At 47.7% G+C, this 19,136-nt stretch overlaps 1 protein-coding gene across 3 annotated transcripts in view; it reads right to left on the bottom strand.

Annotated features, from left to right (window-relative positions):
* Window positions 1–19,136, bottom strand: part of MAN1C1 (mannosidase alpha class 1C member 1) — a gene marked incomplete at both ends in the record, with an annotated part of 131,283 nt that overhangs the window by 76,322 nt on the left and 35,825 nt on the right. For all 3 annotated transcript variants that reach the window (XM_082678088.1, XM_082678089.1, XM_082678090.1), the window contains one exon: window positions 2,148–2,244. In XM_082678088.1, coding sequence (XP_082534214.1) covers window positions 2,148–2,244 — 97 coding nt within the window. The remainder of the gene's footprint in view (window positions 1–2,147; window positions 2,245–19,136) is intronic.

Consider the following 19,136-nt stretch of genomic DNA (forward strand, 5'->3'; position numbering starts at 1 on the left):
CTGCATAATTCCAAGCTGCCCACTCTTCCTGAGGCTCAGTGATGGGAAAGGGGCCAAAGGGTTGAGATTTAAATCACAGGCCCTGAGGAATTTCAGAAAATGGGACTTGGTTTAGCCCAGTTCCTCCCAGCAGTGCTCCCTCTATCCCCGTGGATGGTCACAGCAATAGCTAGGCCCATGCTCCGCAGTTTCAGAGATCAACAGCCTCCCCCCAACCTCCACCAATTCCCTGAATATTTGCACACTGTGTAGAGAGGGAGGATTATGTCCCTCATTTATAGTAGTAGCCAAAGCTCCAACAACTTTGATGAGAGCCACACCAGCCGTCTTTCCCCAGGGCTGATGTGGGTGTTGGGGAAGTCTATGATCTGGACGGGTCAGGCAGCGAGCCTCTGAAACTAGAATCCACACATTTCATATCTGAGGTTAAGGAAACACCTGTCTTCCTCCCCACGACTCAGGAGTCCTCTCTCAGAACCTATCCTAAGACAACGTTTTATGCACAAAGATGATAACTGCCGTGTTTTTTTTGTTTTTTTTGTTTTTTTTTGCGGTACTCGGGCCTCTCACTGCTGTGGCCTCTCCCGTTGCAGAGCACAGGCTCCGGATGCGCAGGCTCAGCGGCCATGGCTCACAGGCCCAGCCGCTCCGCGGCACGTGGGATCCTCCCGGACCGGGGCACGAACCCGTGTCCCCTGCATCGGCAGGCGGACTCTCAACCACTGCGCCACCAGGGAAGCCCTGCCGTGTTATTTTTAATAGTGAAAAATTGGAAAGGACCTTTGTCCAACATTAGTGGGATGGTTAAACGAATTATGGCACATCCATGCAATAACTGCAGCCATTAAAAATATTCTTTATGAAAAAATTTACACGAGTTAGGGAAACACATATGATGTAACATTCAGTTAAAAAAAAAAAGAAAAGGAAGAACATAATACTGTATATGGGTGGGGGAAGTGTACTGAAGAAAAGACTGGAAGGAAATAAGACGAGATGTGCACAGAGGCTGCATCTACATGGTAGAACGAGTTATTTTTGGCCTGCTTTACACTTTCTGATACTTTCTCTTTTCCCCTACATGCCTATGATAAGCAGGGGGGAAAAGCAGCAGCAGCAGCTACCCCAAATCACACCCCCCTACCCAAGGGGAGTGAACTGCCTGAACAGCCAGAAGCGTTGGGATGCTGCCTGGTGACATGGAGGAAGGTAGGTCCTGTGTCCCTTTTCCCGTAACACAAATACTCTGCCCTACGCATGGGGGGCCTTGTAAACCTGCTTTTGAAAATTTTCTGGGGATTTTCATCTGACTTAGCTCTTTGGTTCTTGATGTCAGGAGCCTGTGTCTCTAAGGGGTGGGGAATACAGGTGATGAATTTCTGTTTCCAGCTCCCCAGATAGCTCCTGTCTCACAGGGAAGAAGGAAGCCAGGTGCCTCCAGCATCTTTTCATGTGAAGGGCCTGCAGAGAGGGGCGCTGGTGATTTGTCCGGGAATTACATTTGATATCTAAAGCTGTGCCCACAGTGAGGCACTTTGCAGTCTCTCCAGGTGAGAAGGGCTTTCGAGGCTCTGGCTGAGGAGGATCTCACGGCTGCAAAGGACCGAGATGTTGGCAAGTGTGGCTACAGGTCAGACTCAAGCTCCCAACACACAGCAGCACCCGTGCTGCTCCCTAACTGTGACTGTCCACCAAGCCATCCGGCGAGAGACACACACCCAAGACCCTAAAGGCAACGCGTGTGCCCAGCTTATCAGATACATGTTTGGTTTCTCTAGGAAAACACCCAAGATCATTTTACAGCCACTTGGAGGAGCGGATTTAAACCCAATCCTCTGTGTCCTTCAGATCTGCCCACCTTCTCCATGGCAACTAGTGTCCGTCACTCACTGCCCCCACTCACATTTCCAAGTTTGTCTGCTCTGAAAATTAACAACAGGTGCATATAAAGAAGTGTGTGAGGTGAGGGAGAAGCATGTGGGTTCCCCCCAAACCTAGAAGGCTCACAAGCCTAGACAACCCTGGAGGAAGTCAGACTTGGGAGCCCCCAGCTCTGGAGAAACAGGGACATAGCTCAGGAGAGAAAAAGTCAAAAATGAAATTCTGCTCGGCCCCCAGGGGCAGGGGGTCTTCCGACGTCAGCTCACCGAACATGTTCCCCTCGTAGCCGTCTCTTGTGAGGGGCCGGAGCTCGTTTTTCCCCATCGCATAGCGCTTGTAGCTCTGCCAGGCGAACTGCATCATCTGTAAGAAAGAGCAGAAACAGACCCTGAGCGTGGAGATTCCCAATAGCGCGGGCTGGCCACCTGGCCTTGCCCTTTGCAACAGGATTTGAAACCACATTATAAAAACAATCTTCCACATTGAGAAAGACGACTTCCTCTCACCACTGTTCTATTCATAGTTATGCCTGGAAGGCTGTTCTCCGACAACCCCACGTGTCCTGCATCTACCCATAGATTCCTCAGAGAAGGCACAAAAGGCACTAAGTACATTCTAGCCATCCATCAGTGCCAAAGTGAAAAGCCACCTCTTCCATGAAGCCTTCCCGGACCTAAAGTGACCCTCTGAATGGAAGGAAACAAAACTCAACGAGGGATGCCTGTTAGAATCTAATAGAACCGTCCCTTGAGCTAGGGGTTGTTAACTCCATTTTGTAGATAAGGAGACAGGTCGAGACATGAGGTTACTCGCCCAGGATTACCCAGGGAGTGAGTGAGCATGCTGGGAATTGAACCCATGCCCTCTGGCTCCGAAGCCTTAGGTCTGTCCCCTAAAGTCACTGCTTGAGTCTCTTTGAACTCCTCCTGCACTTGGCTTGACCCAGGCTGGCTCTCCCAGGCCTCCTAGCACCCCAGCCGGTCACTGTTAGTTTTTGTTTTACTGGTTCTGGACCACAAACTCTTTGAAGCCAGAAACTACATTTTCTTTGCCTCGGTTCCCCCAAAGCACCCTGCACAGGCTTGGCAATGAGTATCCGTCAGCTCTGTCACCCAGTGCATGCATGAGTTCTTAGCACATTAAGGCAACCATGTTAGCCCCTCAGCAGCATCACAAGCATAGAAGCACCTTTGTCTCCTAACTGCACTTAGCACTGGAGGCTGGAGGAACGCAAGGCAACAATCTGTCCCCAGCCCTGCTCTCCCGCCCCCCCCCCCCCAGGGTCTCCCTTTTGCCTCTGATGGCAGGCTGCAGAAAAAGGACAGCAGAGCAGGCCTCTGCGGTGACCATGGGGCTGAGAAGGGAGCCAGCCCAGGCAGCGGAGGCACAGCTGAAGGACAGGCAGGTGGGAGGCAGCCTGGTGTCGTGGAGAGAACTCAGGCTTCGGGGCGGGGAGGCCCAGGTTCTAATCCTACCCCTGCCACTAGCTCTTTGACTTTGGCAAGCAACTGAATGTCTCCAAGCCTCAGCTGCCTCATCTTTGAGATGGGAATAACAAGGGCTGCTTTGCCACAATCCTGAAAGGTTTAAATGAAAGCAAGTAGCTGGAAATGCCCAGTTTTTGACTTCACACAGCAAGTGATCAACAAACACGAGTCCTCTTTCCTGCTCAGCCTTTAAAATACCCATCTGGTTCTCCAAGCCTCATCCATCCACCCCTCTTTCATCCACCTTATTAGTTCTCAGACTTTGGCGTGCATCAGAATCACCTAGAGAGCTTGTTAAAACAGGCTGTTGGGCCCCATCCTTGAGTTTCTGATCCAGCAGGTCTGGGGTGGGGCCTGACATCCTGTCTTTCTAACACATCCCCACGTGGTCCATGGGCCACATCTGAGAACCAGCAGTCTACTATATGTGTTTATTTCTATTTCCCAGCTCACTTCCAGACACTGTCTGGCACCCTTCTGCTTTTCTCCTTCCATCTCCCAGCCCACCTTCCTGCCTCAGCACTGTCTTTCTGGACATCGCCACCTGCGTTCTCCATGCTCTGCCACTCCTGGTGCCAAGGTCTAGCAGCCATCTCTTCCAGGCACACCTGGACAGTAACCATTGCCATGCTCACCCCTGGGGTCAAAACACACAGACCAGGAGGGCAGACCTGACAGGTCTGTGTCCTGGGCTCTCCGTGAAATGGCAGAATAATCTAGTACCATCTCTCCACTTCATAGATGATGAAACTGAGGCTCAGAGATGGAAGGTGGTCAGGGTGGCACAGCCAGCAGGGCTGGAATACAGCTCTTTCAACTCCCAGGCCAGCAGACCCCACCCCCATGCTTGGCCTGATGTGTGGCTTCCCAGGAGACACACATGCAAATGTCACGGTACTGCGTGCCAAGCACTTGACACAGGTTTTGAGCCCTGGTTCCATTCCTTGGTTATTTTCTACTTATCTTGAATTGGCAATAAGGGAAACTAACTGCTGGGTATGAGCGCTTAAGGGAGACTGGCCTCCTCCCTCAGTCTCTCTTATTCTGGGGGGGCGGGCCTCGATTAAGTCAGTGTGAGGGGAGGGAGGGGTGGGGGATGGGTAGGGGAGCAGCAGGAGGCTGTTAAAACAGAAATGGCAGCAGGAAAGCAGGAGCAGAGGTCTGGAGGGGGAGGACTGCACCCTACCCCCAAACCCCACCTGCTTGAGAGAGAGAAGTGGGTGTGCAGGAGTAATTAAGAGAACCATGGGTATCTACATGTTCTCAAAGGAGCTGTCACTGCAGGGACGTGGGGATGTTGGAACGTGGCCCGTTCTCACAGTCATCCACATCAACGGAGAGGAAGGAAGGCACAAATAATCCCTGTGTCGCTTGGGACAGGATTCAGAAGGCAATTAGAGCTGCTCTCACACACACACACGTGCACAAGGACACACAGACCCTCGAACGCTAATCCTTGTGTCTCCCACCTCGGCTCGCAAGCCCAGGCGCTGGATAAGCGGGGATGACGGAGAAAGCCCCCAGCCAGGTGGTCCTTACTTCTCTTCCTAATGCGCCCCAACCTACCAGGTGTCCTAGCCTGTGCTCGGCCGCAGTTTGGGCTGCAGCCACGGTGGGACTGCTCCCCCGGACCCCTCCCTCCACTTTCCTGCCAACTGCTTATCTTCCTTCAACTCTCAGCTGAAAGGGTACTTTTGCAGGGAGTCCTCCTCCCCAGCCAGGCCCCCACGACCTCCCCACATTCCTGATGTCAGGTCCCACAGCAGCCTGCAGTTAAACTCTTATACTCGCGACTATTTGGTCAGTGCCCCGATCCCCTAGTCACTGCTGCGTGCCTGGCAACTCACCAGGGGGCTGACACATAATAGGTGCTCATTAAGTATTTGCTCAATGAAAGTAAGAACAAACAAGAAAATTGGCTCTGGAGCTTAACACATGGCTGGGAGACTTGACGTGTGGACCACACACATCACAGGTAAAATAGGTAATGGGTCGGGGGGATGGGGTGGGGGGGCTTCTGAGTAACAGAGGTGCTCAGAAGAAGGCAAGCGCGTGTCTCAAGGGGAGCTTCACGGGCACCCAAGTGTCCTGATGGACAAGTAGGATTGTGAGGGGCACAAGAAGAGGGTGACCTACAGAAAGGCTAATCTCACTCTGGAACTGGTGATATGTGCCTTGGGCAGCCCCTGGACTTGCCTTTAGAGACGGACAGTCCCTGGCTTCATGTTTAGGCAGTTCTAAGGCTTCAAAGAACTCAGGCCACCTCCTGCCCCATGCAAGTTCCTTAAAAAGACTAAGTAATCTCTCTTTGAACACCCCCAGTGAAAGGGTGCTTACCTCCTTAGCAGGCAGCTCATTCAATTGCAGAGTTTCACAAAGTTCTTTCTTAATCAATCTAAATCTGCTTTTCCCTACGGGCCATGGGGAAGACAGCTCATATGCTCCCACCACAGATCTTCATCCAGGGGGAGCCAACTCTCAAGTCACCTTAGGCTGCCTGTTGGCCGGCTGAACAGCCCGGCTCCTTCGACAGATCACCTGATGGCAGAGCTCTAAATCCCCTGAAACTGCAGATACACATCACAACGTTTTTCCAGGGTGCCCAGACTTCGTCACCCATTTGTTACTGTTGGCTTTTGGTAATAAGCAGAAACCGAAGTGCAAACTCTCCCTGGTTACATCTGGACCAGACCCTGTGGGTGTGGACTTGCCATTTGTCCCTAACAACTGCATCTCACTGGACTCTCCATACTCATTCCGTGCTGTCAGGATCTTTCTGGAACCAGATCTTATCATTCACTGTGTGTGTGTCTGTGTGTTTTGGGTATTCTGCCTGCTTTCATGGGACCGCCATCTGTGTCTCCCCCAAGTTTTAGAGAGAAACATTAAATGGCTGGGCTGAGGACAGAGTTGGGGAAACAGCAGCAGGGGCCCCTCACCTGGCTCCAGCACTGCTCTTTGAGTGTCATCTGTCAACAAGTGAGGAATCTTCCAGGTAATCAGTCCAAGCCCTGTGTCTCCATTTTTGTATACGAAGATACTATGAAGGACAGGACTGAAATACAGAAGCACTCTGCCCCCCGTACAGCGAGTACAGAGAAAACAGATGCTTTTTTTTTCTTTAAAGAAAAATCAGGGGTTAGGCTGGTATGATTTGTTCTTAGAGAACACATTTTGGCTCCTACGGATCCTCATTTTTGGTTCTAAATGCCTGCAAATCACTAACTTAAAAACCTATCAGTCACACCAGATGGCTATAATCAACAAGATGGACAATAACAAGTGTGGGCCAGGCTGTGGAGAAGTGGAAACCCTCATCAATTGCGGGTGGAAATGAAAATGGCGCAGTTGCTTTGGAAAACACTGTGGCATAAAAAGTTAAATATGGAGTTACGATGTGACCCAGCAATTCCACTCCTGGGTGTAGACTCGTGCAGAACAGAGTTAACACAGTAGGCCTGAGACTTCTATCCCTAGAAAGGCTCTGCTTGCAGATTTGGCCCTTGGCCGGTGCCTGGGAACTTGGATTTAGTGAGTGTTCTCACCATTCTCTGATGGGTAAGGGTGGTTTACTGCACTGAGACTGTACAAACAATGTGGTGTATGCTGAACACCTGCCTTCCTTCCGGGGGTCTGGAATTTCGGTACATGTTAGGCCGAGGGTACTTACATGACCAGCCCCCAGTAAAAACCTTGGGCACTGAGTCTCTAATGAACTTCCTGGTGGATGGCGTCTCACACGTGTCATCACAACTCAGTGCTGAAGGAATGGAGGGTGTTCTGGGTGACTCCACCCAGAGAGGACTCCTGCGTGCCGGGTCTGGTTTCCCCAGGGCTTCTCTGTATGCACATTTCCCCTTTGATGATTTTGCTTTGTGTCCTTTCACTGTAGTAAATCAGCCAGGAATAGGACTATGTGCCCTCCTGGTGAATCACTGAACCTAGCGGTGGTATTGGGTACCCTGACATACACCCTAGAAAATTAAAAACATATGTCCATACAGAAAGTTGTACACAATGTGCATAGCAGCACTATTTGTAATAGCCCCAAAGTGGAAGCAACCCAAATGTCCATTGACTGATGAATGAACCAACAAAACGTGTAAATAGATACAATGGAGTATTATTTGGCCATAGAAAGGAATGCAGTGCTGATACATGCTCCAACGTGGATGAACCTTGAAAACACTGTGCTTAGTGAAAGAAGCCAGACACAAAAGGCCATACGGCATATGATTCCATGTATATGAAATGTCCAGGATAGGCACACCTATAGACAGAAAGTAGATTAGTAGTCACCAGGGGTGAGGGAAAAAGACATGGAGAATGATGGCTAATGGGTATGGGGCCTTTTGGGACGATGAAAATGTTCTAAATTGATTGTGATGATGACTGTACAACTCTGGGAATATACTAAAGTCCACTGGATTTTACACTTTAAAATGGTGAATTTTATCATGTGTGAATTATAACTCAGTAAAGCTGTTATTAATTTATATTTTTAAAAACTATTAATGGGGACAAATAGATATCACATGCCATTTGATATGACACACTAAGAAGAACACACGTCATTTCAGTGGTAATCCTGCCAAGAATGCAAACCTGAACCGAATCATGAGGAAAGATCAGACAAACCCAAACTGAGAGACAGACAACCTACAACGTAAATGGCCTTTACTTTTCAAAAACATCAAGGTCGTGAAAGAAGAGGAAAGACTGAGGAACTGTTCCAGCCTGAAGGAGACTAAAGAGACGTGAACTAAATGTAATACGTGACCTTGGATGCGATCCTGGAGCAGAAATAATAACAACTACTATTATTATTATTACTATAAAGGACAATCATCAAGATAATTGACAAAATGTGAATGGGGTATAGGGATCAGATAGTATTGTGTCAACGTTAATTTTCTGGTTTTACTATGGTTATATAGAAAAGTAGAACCAACCTTTGGGAAATACACAATGAAGTATTTAGGGGTAAGAGGCATTATGCTTGCAACTTACTCCCCAACAGTTCAGAAACCTCGTGTGTGTGTGTGTGTGTATGTGTGTGTGTGTGTAGAAAGAGAGAGAGAAGAGTGTACACAAAGCAAACAGGGTAAAACACTAACATTTGAGGAATCTGGGTGAAGGGTAAATGTGAATCTTTGTAGTATCTTTTGCCACTTTTCTAAAAGTCTGAATTTTTTTTTTTTTTTTTTTTTGCGGTACTCGGGCCTCTCACTGTTGTGGCCTCTCCCGTTGCGGAGCACAGGCTCCGGACGCGCAGGCTCAGCGGCCATGGCTCACGGGCCTAGCCGCTCCGCGGCATGTGGGATCTTCCCGGACCGCGGAACGAACCCGTGTCCCCTGCATCGGCAGGCGGACTCTCAACCACTGCGCCAGCAGGGAAGCCCTGAACTGTGCTCCGCAACGGGAGAGGCCACAGCAGTGAGAGGCCTGTGTACCGCAAAAAAAAAAAAGAAAAAAAAAAAAAATTAGGGAACGTTGCAGGATGTTGATGTCATTTCCACCCAGATTTATACATGACAGAATTCTGTTTTCCCCCACTTGTATAAATTATGATAGAATGTGCTTGTTGCCAGTCTCCTTGTGGCTCCGCTTACCCCTCGGTTCCTCAAAAGCCCTATTGGGCTTTCACATTCCCCTCACCAAGCCTGTCCCGCCCACGCTGGTCAGAGGATGGAGCAAATGAGGAACTAGCAATTTTGGTTTCTCCTTTTATAATTATATTACCATGTTCAAATGAGGTGCCCATCCTTACTCTGTTCTTCCTGCTCCAAAAATAAACTAAAAGGCACCTTTTGTGGTTCTAAGCATTTTCCAGAAGTTCCAGCCCAGTCTGGGCTCAGCCCCCCATGCCCTTTTCTCCCACCTGTGGGTCACTACTTTCACTTGAACTCAGTTCTGTGCCCCGTACTTGCCTCTTCTGCTTACATCCTTTCCAATAGTTTAAAAAATAAGGTTGATCTGTCTATCTATCTATCCATCCATCTACCTACCTACCTACCCACCTATCTTTTAATGCATCCAAGGTATACAAGCTCATTGCAGAAAAACAGAGAGAAAGAAAATAATCATCTATCATTTAAATATTATAACCACTGTTGCCACTTTGGTGTCTTTCTTTCCACTCTTTTTCATTTATCTTTGCTTCTTCCAGTGATGATGACATAAACATCTTCCATTTTATTACAAAGGCTTTGTAAACATCATTTTAGACAGCTATATAATAACTTCGCAAGTAGGTTCAGCATCATTTACTTAACCTTCCTCCCATATAATTGTACATGTCAGTGATTTCTATTTTGGGGTTATTGTAAATAATGCCATAATGGACATCTTTGTGCACACTCCCTTTTCTATATTTCAGGTAAGTTCCTTAGGCCAGAGCCTCTAAGAAATTGCTAGGAAAAAAATTAAAAGTTATTAATAAGTATGTTCCCTTTTAAAGATTAAACCCAGACAGCTAGTTTTGCCCACTGCTGTGCAAAAGTTGAATAGGAAAGTATATAACAATTCCGTGACAACATACAAAGTAGTTCACTTGGGAAGATAAAACTAACATCATGAATGATCATTGCGCATATTTGTGCAGCTCTCTGCACACTTTCTCTCATTTGATCAAGCAGTTCAGTGGGCTTGACAGGATAGGTATTGTTCCCAATTAAAAATAATCATGCAAGAGCTAAAGTATGAGATGTAAAGTATGAAACGGGTATCAAAAATTGTGTTTCCAAATGTTTAGTGATATAAACTAAATATCACTATATAGGGAGAGACACACAAAGATGTTCATTATATAATACTAGTTGGAAAAGCAGGATACCAAGTTACATGGTATGAAGATCACTGGACTATGTACGAGTGTTTTAAAGGAAAAAAAAAATACTGGAAGGAAATGCACAAAAGTGCTGACAGTGGTTATGTCAGACAGTGAGAGGTTTAGTGGTTATGTTTTCTTATGATTGACCTATACTTTCTGGATTTTCTATAATGAATATCTAGAAATGTTTGTAAGGTGAAAATGAAAGATGGTTAAAATGAAAAACATAAGGAAGAAATGTTATAGTGCTACTCCTAAAGCCTAAAGGGATCGTGTAGGTGGTTGGCCTTGGGGTGGTTGGGAGGGAGTGGGTTTTGATAGAGGAAAAGGCCTTTCCAGCCAGGAGTCAGAGAGGGGGCCAACCAGCAAGAGAAGTGAAGCAGCTGATGGGGGTAGGGGCAGCCTGAGCTACAGAAAGAGAAATCAAGAACGTGGCTGTAAGAATCAAGAGACACAAGAACTAAACACCTCTGCCCCCACTGGGTTCTAGAAATACACACCAGGCAGTCATCATTTTTGTGTGTGTGCACGTGTGTGTGTGCATGAATGCGTGTCCATGCTAGAGACAGGAGCTCTGGATGGTCTGGAAGCCCCTCCCTTCCAGCAGTGTATGCTTTATAGATTCAAAGAATACCTAACAATAGATCACAAAGCCTTCCCTTCACGGAGCTCTGCAGAGGCAGGAAACAAAGCGTCAGTGAGAGGCAGAGCAATCAGAGCAGAATCCTAAGACACCTCTTCAGTTCTTTCTCAAACAAAAGCTGTTCTTGTCCACCTGAACAAATTGCAATGACATGAACTCTTAAAATGAAAAATATTTACTAATTTGAGGCAGACATTATTTTGTTTAAGATGTTCTTTCTACCTGTCTCAGAGCTCTAGAATCCTCTCCTGCAGAAAGGTGACTAGAATCCACTGCATTGCCCAGACAAAGACACCCACCCCAGTCTGAGGGGCCCCAGAATGATGGGGCCAAGAAATGATGCGTTTGAGAAGAGGAAGAAATAGAATACTGGCGGACCGCCTTGAGAGTGGGAAACTGAATAGAAAGTTTGCATTGGAAAGTTCTTTGGCGGCAGCTAGGGAGAAAGGAGCAATCACTGAAACAGTGAGACATCCTCCCCTTTTAAAAATAAAACACGCAGACTTCCCTGGTGGCGCAGTGGCTAAGAATCCGCCTGCCAATGCAGGGGACACAGGTTTGAGCCCCGGTCTGGGAAGATTCCCACATGCCTCGGAGCACCTAAGCCCATGCGCCACAACAACTGAGCCTACGCTCTAGAGCCCGCGAGCCACAACTACTGAGCCCACGTGCCACAACTACTGAAGCCCGCGTGCCTAGAGACCATGCTCCGCAACAAGAAAAGCCACCACAATGAAAAGCCCGCCTGCCGCAACGAAGAGTATCCCCCGCTCGCCGCCGCAACTAGAGAAAGCCTGTGTGCCGCAATGAAGACCCAACGCAGCCAAAAATAAATAAATAAATAAACCAAAAAAAAATAAAAAATAAAAATAAAACACGCACACAGAAAGGGTCAGGTCTGGCAATGACCCAGAAGCACGGTTGCAATATCTCAAAGCTGCCAGGAAGGGAAATGGATTTTCCCAGTCATTAAAGACAAGTGCTCACACAGCGACTTGCAGCCTTATTGGTGTCTCCCAGCAGTGACACCTGGCCCATCTGCAGGGGCTGAGTGGGAAAGGGCTTGGTCTCTAATGATTCCAGGATCTAATGACCACACAGATGAAGAGATTAGAATGTTAGGGTGATTTTTTACTCCTTCACTTTCAGCACAGCCCAGGGAAACAGCTGACAGCTTGGTACCTAAAACCATCCACATTAGATTTCTCAGTCCACCCCCTTCTATGGGTGCCCCACAAAATGATCTGATTGACAACTGCTGATGAGACATCTGCGAATGCACATAACCCCTGGCCTATATCTCAGAAGCGGATGCAGGATGGGGTTTGGTTGTGCTGAGGGGTGGAGGGGTGGGTGGGGAGTAGACAGTGAGGTGCTGCCTCTAACCCTCTCACTTCTGGGTTTGCTTGAGCTACTGAAGGACAAATGTAGGAAGTGAAAATGTGATATGACTTCTGACCTATCTGAGGTCCAGAGAGCACGCCCACATCCTGCCCAGGATGGGATTCAGATTTGAGCAGTCTCAGAAATCTCATCCCATCTGTAGCTGTTCTAAGGCGCCATGGCTGAGAGTGTGGGACCTAGAGGCAGACAGACCCTTGCTATTCAGTGCGGTCCAGGGACCAACAGCTGGGCATACCCAGGGAGCATGTTAGGAACGCAGCATCCTGGGCCCCACCCCAGACCTGCTGAATCAAAGCCAGCATTTTAACAAGATCCTCAAGTTATCCAAATGCACATTAAAGTTTGAGAAGCTGCTCTAGGACTCTGCTGTCTACTGGCTGTGCAGCCTTGAGTAAGTGACTTAACCTCTCTGAGTCTCAGTTTCCTCATCTGTAAAAGGACAGGAATATTTAATCCTTATAATAACCCTGAGAGTAAATAAGATAACACTTGCCGAGTGCTTAGCACAGCAGCTGGAACATAATATGTGCTCAGTAAAAAGCAGCCATAGGATGGCTGCTACACTATTAATTTATCTACTAAGTACCTCTTCATCCATTTCTCTCTGCACCACCACTCTAATCCATACCACTCCCATCTCTTCATGGGACTCCCGCAGCAGCCTCCTAACTGGCCTAGAGGAGTCCTCTCTGGCCTCCTACATGGTTCTCCACACTGCAGCCATGGTGATTATTCGAAGGACAAATTTATTCATATCTTTACCCCACCCCCAACACACACTTAAACAGTTCCATCAGATATAAAGATCAAACTCAGTAAGGCCCATCAAGCCTTGTAGAGTCCCCCCATTCATGCCTCCAGCGTCAGCTTCTCCTCCCCACCTCTGCCCAGCTGTACTAGCTTGCTTTCTCAGTTCCTCAAAGAGCAATGCCTCCTCCTGCCACGGGCCCTTTGCACACGATAGTCCCTCTCCTTGGACCACTCCTCGCTCTACTTTTTTCCTGGTAAATTCCACTCATCTTTCAGATCTCAGCTTAGTTTCCATGTCCTAGAGAAGCCTGACCTCCTGGACTGTGTTGAATCTTCCTGTTATAGAGGATTATTAAAGTCAGAATTTTACATTCATTGCGTGATTGGTTAATTAGTATCTATTCCTCCCACACCCAGAACACAGGCTCCATTTGCTCACTATTGCTCCCCAGCACCTAACAGATTGCCCAGCACATAGAGGTCCTCCATAAAAGTATGTTGAATAAATATGTAAGGATGGTGACGACAGAGGGGGAGCTCCCCGGGGCTGCTAGTGTTGTGAGAACCAAGGGGAAAGGGGGATGCCTGGGACAGAAACACCTACTGCCTGGTGGAGTTGCCTCAACAAGGGTTTTAGAAGGCCCAGTAAGGGAACAGCTCCAACTGTGAGGCCACAGGGATAGCAAGAACGGGTGAGACACATTCCCATGGGACACCTTTATGATCTTGGTACAGAGTCTGCAGATGAACAAGGGGAGCTGATGGAGAAGGTCACAAGCAAATCGAGCTCTGCCACTGCATTGAGATTGGTTCCCTGACTGCAAAGTGAAGGGTCCTCCCCACTCTCTTCTGTCAAAGCCTGGGCATTGGGGTGGAGGCAGGGAGATGGGGAGTTGTGGACAAAGATGAATGACAGTATGAAAGACCTCAGCACATCTGTGAGTGAAATTCCAAGGGGAAATGGTTCAACAAGGCCATTTTGAAGAAATTGAGTATAAAAATGGCCTATGTGTAGGTAGCTCTACTATTTCCAAAGTGCTTTGCCTTCCTGATTTGAGCCTTATGGTCCTGTGAGTGAGGTTGGGAGGGCGCCACCATCACCCCCATTTTACAGAAAAAACAACAACTGCACTTCCACATACACACACTGATGGAATATACAGCATGTGCCCAACACCACGAAGAGGGCTTTTATATGTATTAGCACATGCAGTTTTCACCACGGCTCTGAGAGGTCCTCTCAAGGAGGAGGTAAGGCATGGTAGTTAAGAGCCTGGCTTTGGATCCCAGCTTTCCGCAGCTGTGTGTCCTTAGACAAGATACTTAACCTCTCTGTGCCTCGATTATCTCATTTGTTTAAAGATAAGGATACTGTTATATTATGCTTAACCAGTGTTTTCCATGAGTCATCAGTGTTTTCCATATATGTTAACGCTTTAATCGTCACACTAATTTGATAAGATTAGTCTATCATTGCTCCCATTCTCATATGAGGAAACTGAGGCACATGCCCAAGTGTCACAGCAAGCAAGTGGCAGAGCCAGGATTCGAACCCAGGCAGTCTACGCTCTTGTCAGAATACTCTATGCTTCTCATAGAATGGAGCAATTACCATGCCTGCCTCCAAGGGGGCTGCAAGGATTGCAGTCATCCCTTGGTATCCAGGGCCCCCCACAGATATCAGAATCCATGGATGCTCAAGTCCCTTCTGTAAAATGGCTTGGTACCGTTGGTCCTCCTTATCCTTGGGCTCTGCATCTGTGGAGTCACCAACCTCAGACTGAATTTCGGTTGGCTGAATCCATGGACGCAGAACGCGTGGATACGGAGGGCTGTTTGTAATTACCATGCAAGGCATTTGGCACAGCTCCCGGCACACAGAAAACTCTGTCGTAAGTATTAGCACTTGTGGTCTGTGGCCCTGGGATCCACATCATCTCCCCATGTCCAGAAACATCAGCACCATCCACCTGAAACCTCAGAGCCCTCTGGAGTCTCCTTCTACTCCACACCTCACGTTCACTCTCCAGCAATCCTGTCCACAACATCTCTGATTCACCCCTTTCCCATCCTCCTCCCAGTCCACCACTGTCCCTGGACCTCCGTATGGGCTCCCCGCTTCCTCTCAGGCACTCCCCCCCGCCACATCCTTTCTCTATACAACCAACAGACTAAGCCCTTTAAAAATGCAAGCCATCAAATGTCATTCCTCTGTGTAAGAGCGTCCAAGAACTCCCCAAGGCACCGTGCCTGAAAGGCCTGCCTCTGACCTCTCCCCAGGCCCCTTCCCACTCTCCACGCTTCAGCCACAGGGGCCTCTGGACAATACCTCAAACTCACACGGCACCTTCCCACCTAGGGTCGGCAGAATAACGGTCCCCAAAGGTGCCCATGTCCTAATCCCTGGAACTTGTGAGTATGTATGGTAAAATGGAATTACGGTTTCAGATGGAATTAAGATGACTAATCAGCTGATCTTGAGGTGGGGAGAGTAGCCTGGATTATCCAGGTGGGCCCAATGTAATCACAAGGGTCCTTAGAAGTGAGAGGGAAGAGGCAGGAGAGTCGAAGTGGTGAGATGTGAAAAAGACTCCACTGGCCATTGCTGGCTTTGAAGATGGAGGAAGGGGCCGTAAACTAAGGATTCCAGGGGGACTCCAGAAGCTGGAGAAGGCAAGGGAATGGATATTCCCCTAGAGCCTCCAGAAAGGAAGGCAGCCTAGCTAACATCTTGATTTTAGCCCAGGAAGACTTGTTTTAGACTTCTGATCTCCAGAACTGTAAAAGAATAAATTTGTGTTGTTTTAAGTCACTAAGTTTGTGTGATTTGTGACTACAGCAATAGCAAACTAATACACTACTTAAGGGCCTTAGCACTTCCCAGTGAAAAACTGAATGAACAAAACCCACCAAATTTCCAATGCACTTTCATGCCACCATAGCCCTTTTTCTACATAAGGAATTCTGATATTCTGGAGCAGAGGTACCACCATTCTGGAATTCACTGCCACAGCCCCTTGCCATCCATCAATGACAGTACCTAAGACTTCTGCAGGATAATAATTTCTTTCATGTCTCTTCCCCTGCCCTTGAGCTCTGTGACCCGATGCATCCCCAACCCCTAGCATGAGGCTGGCCCAACAGAGGAAGTCAACATAGCACATTAGTAATAACGATGGCTACATTATTATCTATCTATTATCCAGTAGTGGACATGTACTGCACACCTAGCATGTGCTGAGCACTGGGCTAAGCCTTTCAGAAGCATTTCATCCTGCACCACAACCCTGTTAGGATGGGTTACCGTTGTTACCCCTATTTTACAGAATGAAGCAGTTGAGTCCTGGAGGGTTAAGTAACTTTTCCAAGGATGCAGAACAAATAGTGGCAGAGCCAGGCAATGGATGCAAGAGGACAACTTGGGGGCCTGAATGCTTAACCATGACAGCACACTGTTTCCCACTCTACAACCCTCCGAGGTAAGATTAGTGTCTCCTTTTCCCAACATTTGGGGCCAGGCAGCTGGCAAGTGGCAGAGCCAGTGTTTGAAGCTGGGGTCTGACTGATTCAAAAGGCTGTGTCCCTTCCATCTCACTAGGCTGCTCCACTGTCCACTGAATGAATGAACAAAACATCAACCCAGCACCTCTGGACGGCACGTGGCACACAGAATCAAAATGAGGACTGGCTGCCGCCAGCTGCCACGCGGCCCAACCTGAGGCCTGCTTCTTTTTGAAAACAAGAACCGTCCGAATTTCCAGTTCCCGAAGGCTCAGTACGTTAGAAGGGAGGCATGACCTGCTTTAAAGCTGCCCCAGCAGAGGCTGGGGTCTCTGGAAATGCAAAAGAGGCAGAACCAGTTCTTTTTCGCCTGAATGTTAAGAATTTTTTTAAAAGAAAGGAAAAAAAAAAAAAAACATGTTTACGTGAAAACAAGGAAAATACCACAGTGAGTGGCAGGGAGACATTAACTGGGCCATGGAGAGAAGTAATCTCTGTTGCCAGGTTGCCTAGAGAGGTAACACCATTGGAAATCTGGAAGATCAGCCTTGATAAACACTTTCTAAAGGCTGTTAGTGGCATCTGTGACAGCAAGGGGCCTAGGTGACCTGTCTCAAGGCCTTTGGGGTTCTCATGGAGGCCCTCAGCTGAGGATGAGAACAAAAGGCTTCAGGAGGGCAGGAGTCTTGTCTTCTAGGCAGTGTTGCCATCTCTTGAAGAGCCAGCTCTGGGTACAGAATCCTTGGGACCCCATCTTTAACGCATGCGTGTAGAACCACGTGAAACTGTCTATATTCTCCTTGGAGCCGAGAAAGGATTAGTGCTACTTTCCTCAGAGATACCATTCCTGGACCCAAGAAGGAGGCCTGAAAACCTCTGGACACGTGTGGGCAGTGAAGGGCCCTGTTTCTCGCCCTGTACAATTGTTTCCGTTAAGGCTTGGAGAATGAACTAGTATTTATTGAGCACCTCCATGTACCAGCCCCTGTGCCAGATGTTACCGTTACTTTATCTCATTTAATCCTCCATTGCTCCTCTGGGAAGCATTTTATAGATAAGAAAACTGAGACTCAGAGAGGTTCAATAATTATTCCAAGGGCACACAGCCAATAAGTGAAGGATTTGGATTCAAACCTAGGTCTGATTCCAACCTTTGCCTCTTCCTGTTCTTTTCTCAACTTCCCCTCACCTGACATCCATTTTAAAAAAGTGTGTTGAGCATCTACTAGGTACCCCATGTTCTGGTACATGCAGCAGTAAACAAGACAGGCAAGGTTCCTGCCTTCACGGCTCGTATAGTGTGGGGAGATGGACAATAAGAAATAAGCAGGGTAATTTTGAAGAGTGATAAGCACTTTGAAGAAAAATCAAGCAAGAGGGGGAGAGGATGACTGAGTGGGTGGAGTTGGCCAAGGAAGGCCTCCAAGTTGATAACTGAGCTGAGATCTTAATGAGTATCTGAAAAAAAAAAAACTCCTCCTGTTTCCCACGTGTAGCCTGAGACATGCATTTGACTTTTCTCTTTATTCCCCCTGGGGCCCCATCAGCGGAGATTCCAAAGTACATATTTTCTTTTTCTTGGCTAGAAAGCCTTGTACAACCCACTGATAAGGTTACCCGTTCACACCAGGAGAAAGAATTTCAAAGCAGTAAACAGACCTGCTCAGCCTTACAAACACCATACAAAAGACTCAGGTCCTGGAGCTCATTCATCCTATGAAGCCAAAGAGCTGCCACCCCATAAGCACTCCTTCAGTTTGCATTAATCAGACAGCTCAACATAGGTTTTCTTTTCATTTTTCTAGGTCTGTGATGATGGATGATGTGCAGTGGCACTTCCGGATTCATAATAACGGGAACCGGTGGTGTTTTCTGACTCCTACAAGACTAAACTTCATGGGACCTTTAGGACATCTTCCTTGAGAGTGCTGAGCTAAAGTGCTGTGTTCTTGAAAGGATTATTGCAGTCTTATTATAAAAGATAACCTAATCACACGGGAGAGGGTAAAACATCAAGCAATTTGATTTCAAAACCCTGAAATAGAATACCAAAGAATAATTAACTATGAAAACCAAAAGACTCTAATCTTGATGAGCTAATGGGACAGACAAGGAAAGAGAGAAAACTCAGATCCTCAAGTTTCACAGCGTTTTGAATTGTTTGAATGATCAAAGTCAAAGCTCACACAGGGCTTCGGCTGGCTTGATTCTGAGGTGCTCCTACCTCTCAGAACCTTCCTCGAATCCCCACTCCCCACTCCCAAGTAACTGAATGCACCTGCCCCAGCTCCGCTGCTCTGGCTTCTGATAAGAAAGAGCAGACTTTTCTCTTTCTCAGCTGCCTCCAGATCTGGCTTCCTGCTGGGGCCTGTAAACCTGCTGCTGGGAGGTGGCAGCTCCTGCCAAGCCCGCAAAACAGACCCTTTCACAGAAGGCAGACAAACGGACTGACGGCCAGTGACAGTGACTTGAGAAAACCTTCACAAAATTCCTCTTCCCTTTATTTGCTTTTGAGGTACAACTACGGGTGACAGTGGCTCACAGGGTCTTGAAAGACATAAGTCTCAAAGACAGGCCGTTTTAGACACTGCCTACAAAAGAAAGGCCTTGGTGAGATTTCTGTCACCGACAGCCGCAT

The sequence above is a fragment of the Grampus griseus genome (genome assembly GCF_964374135.1).
Source record: "Grampus griseus genome assembly, chromosome: 1".
NCBI classification, from domain to species: Eukaryota; Metazoa; Chordata; class Mammalia; order Artiodactyla; family Delphinidae; genus Grampus; species Grampus griseus.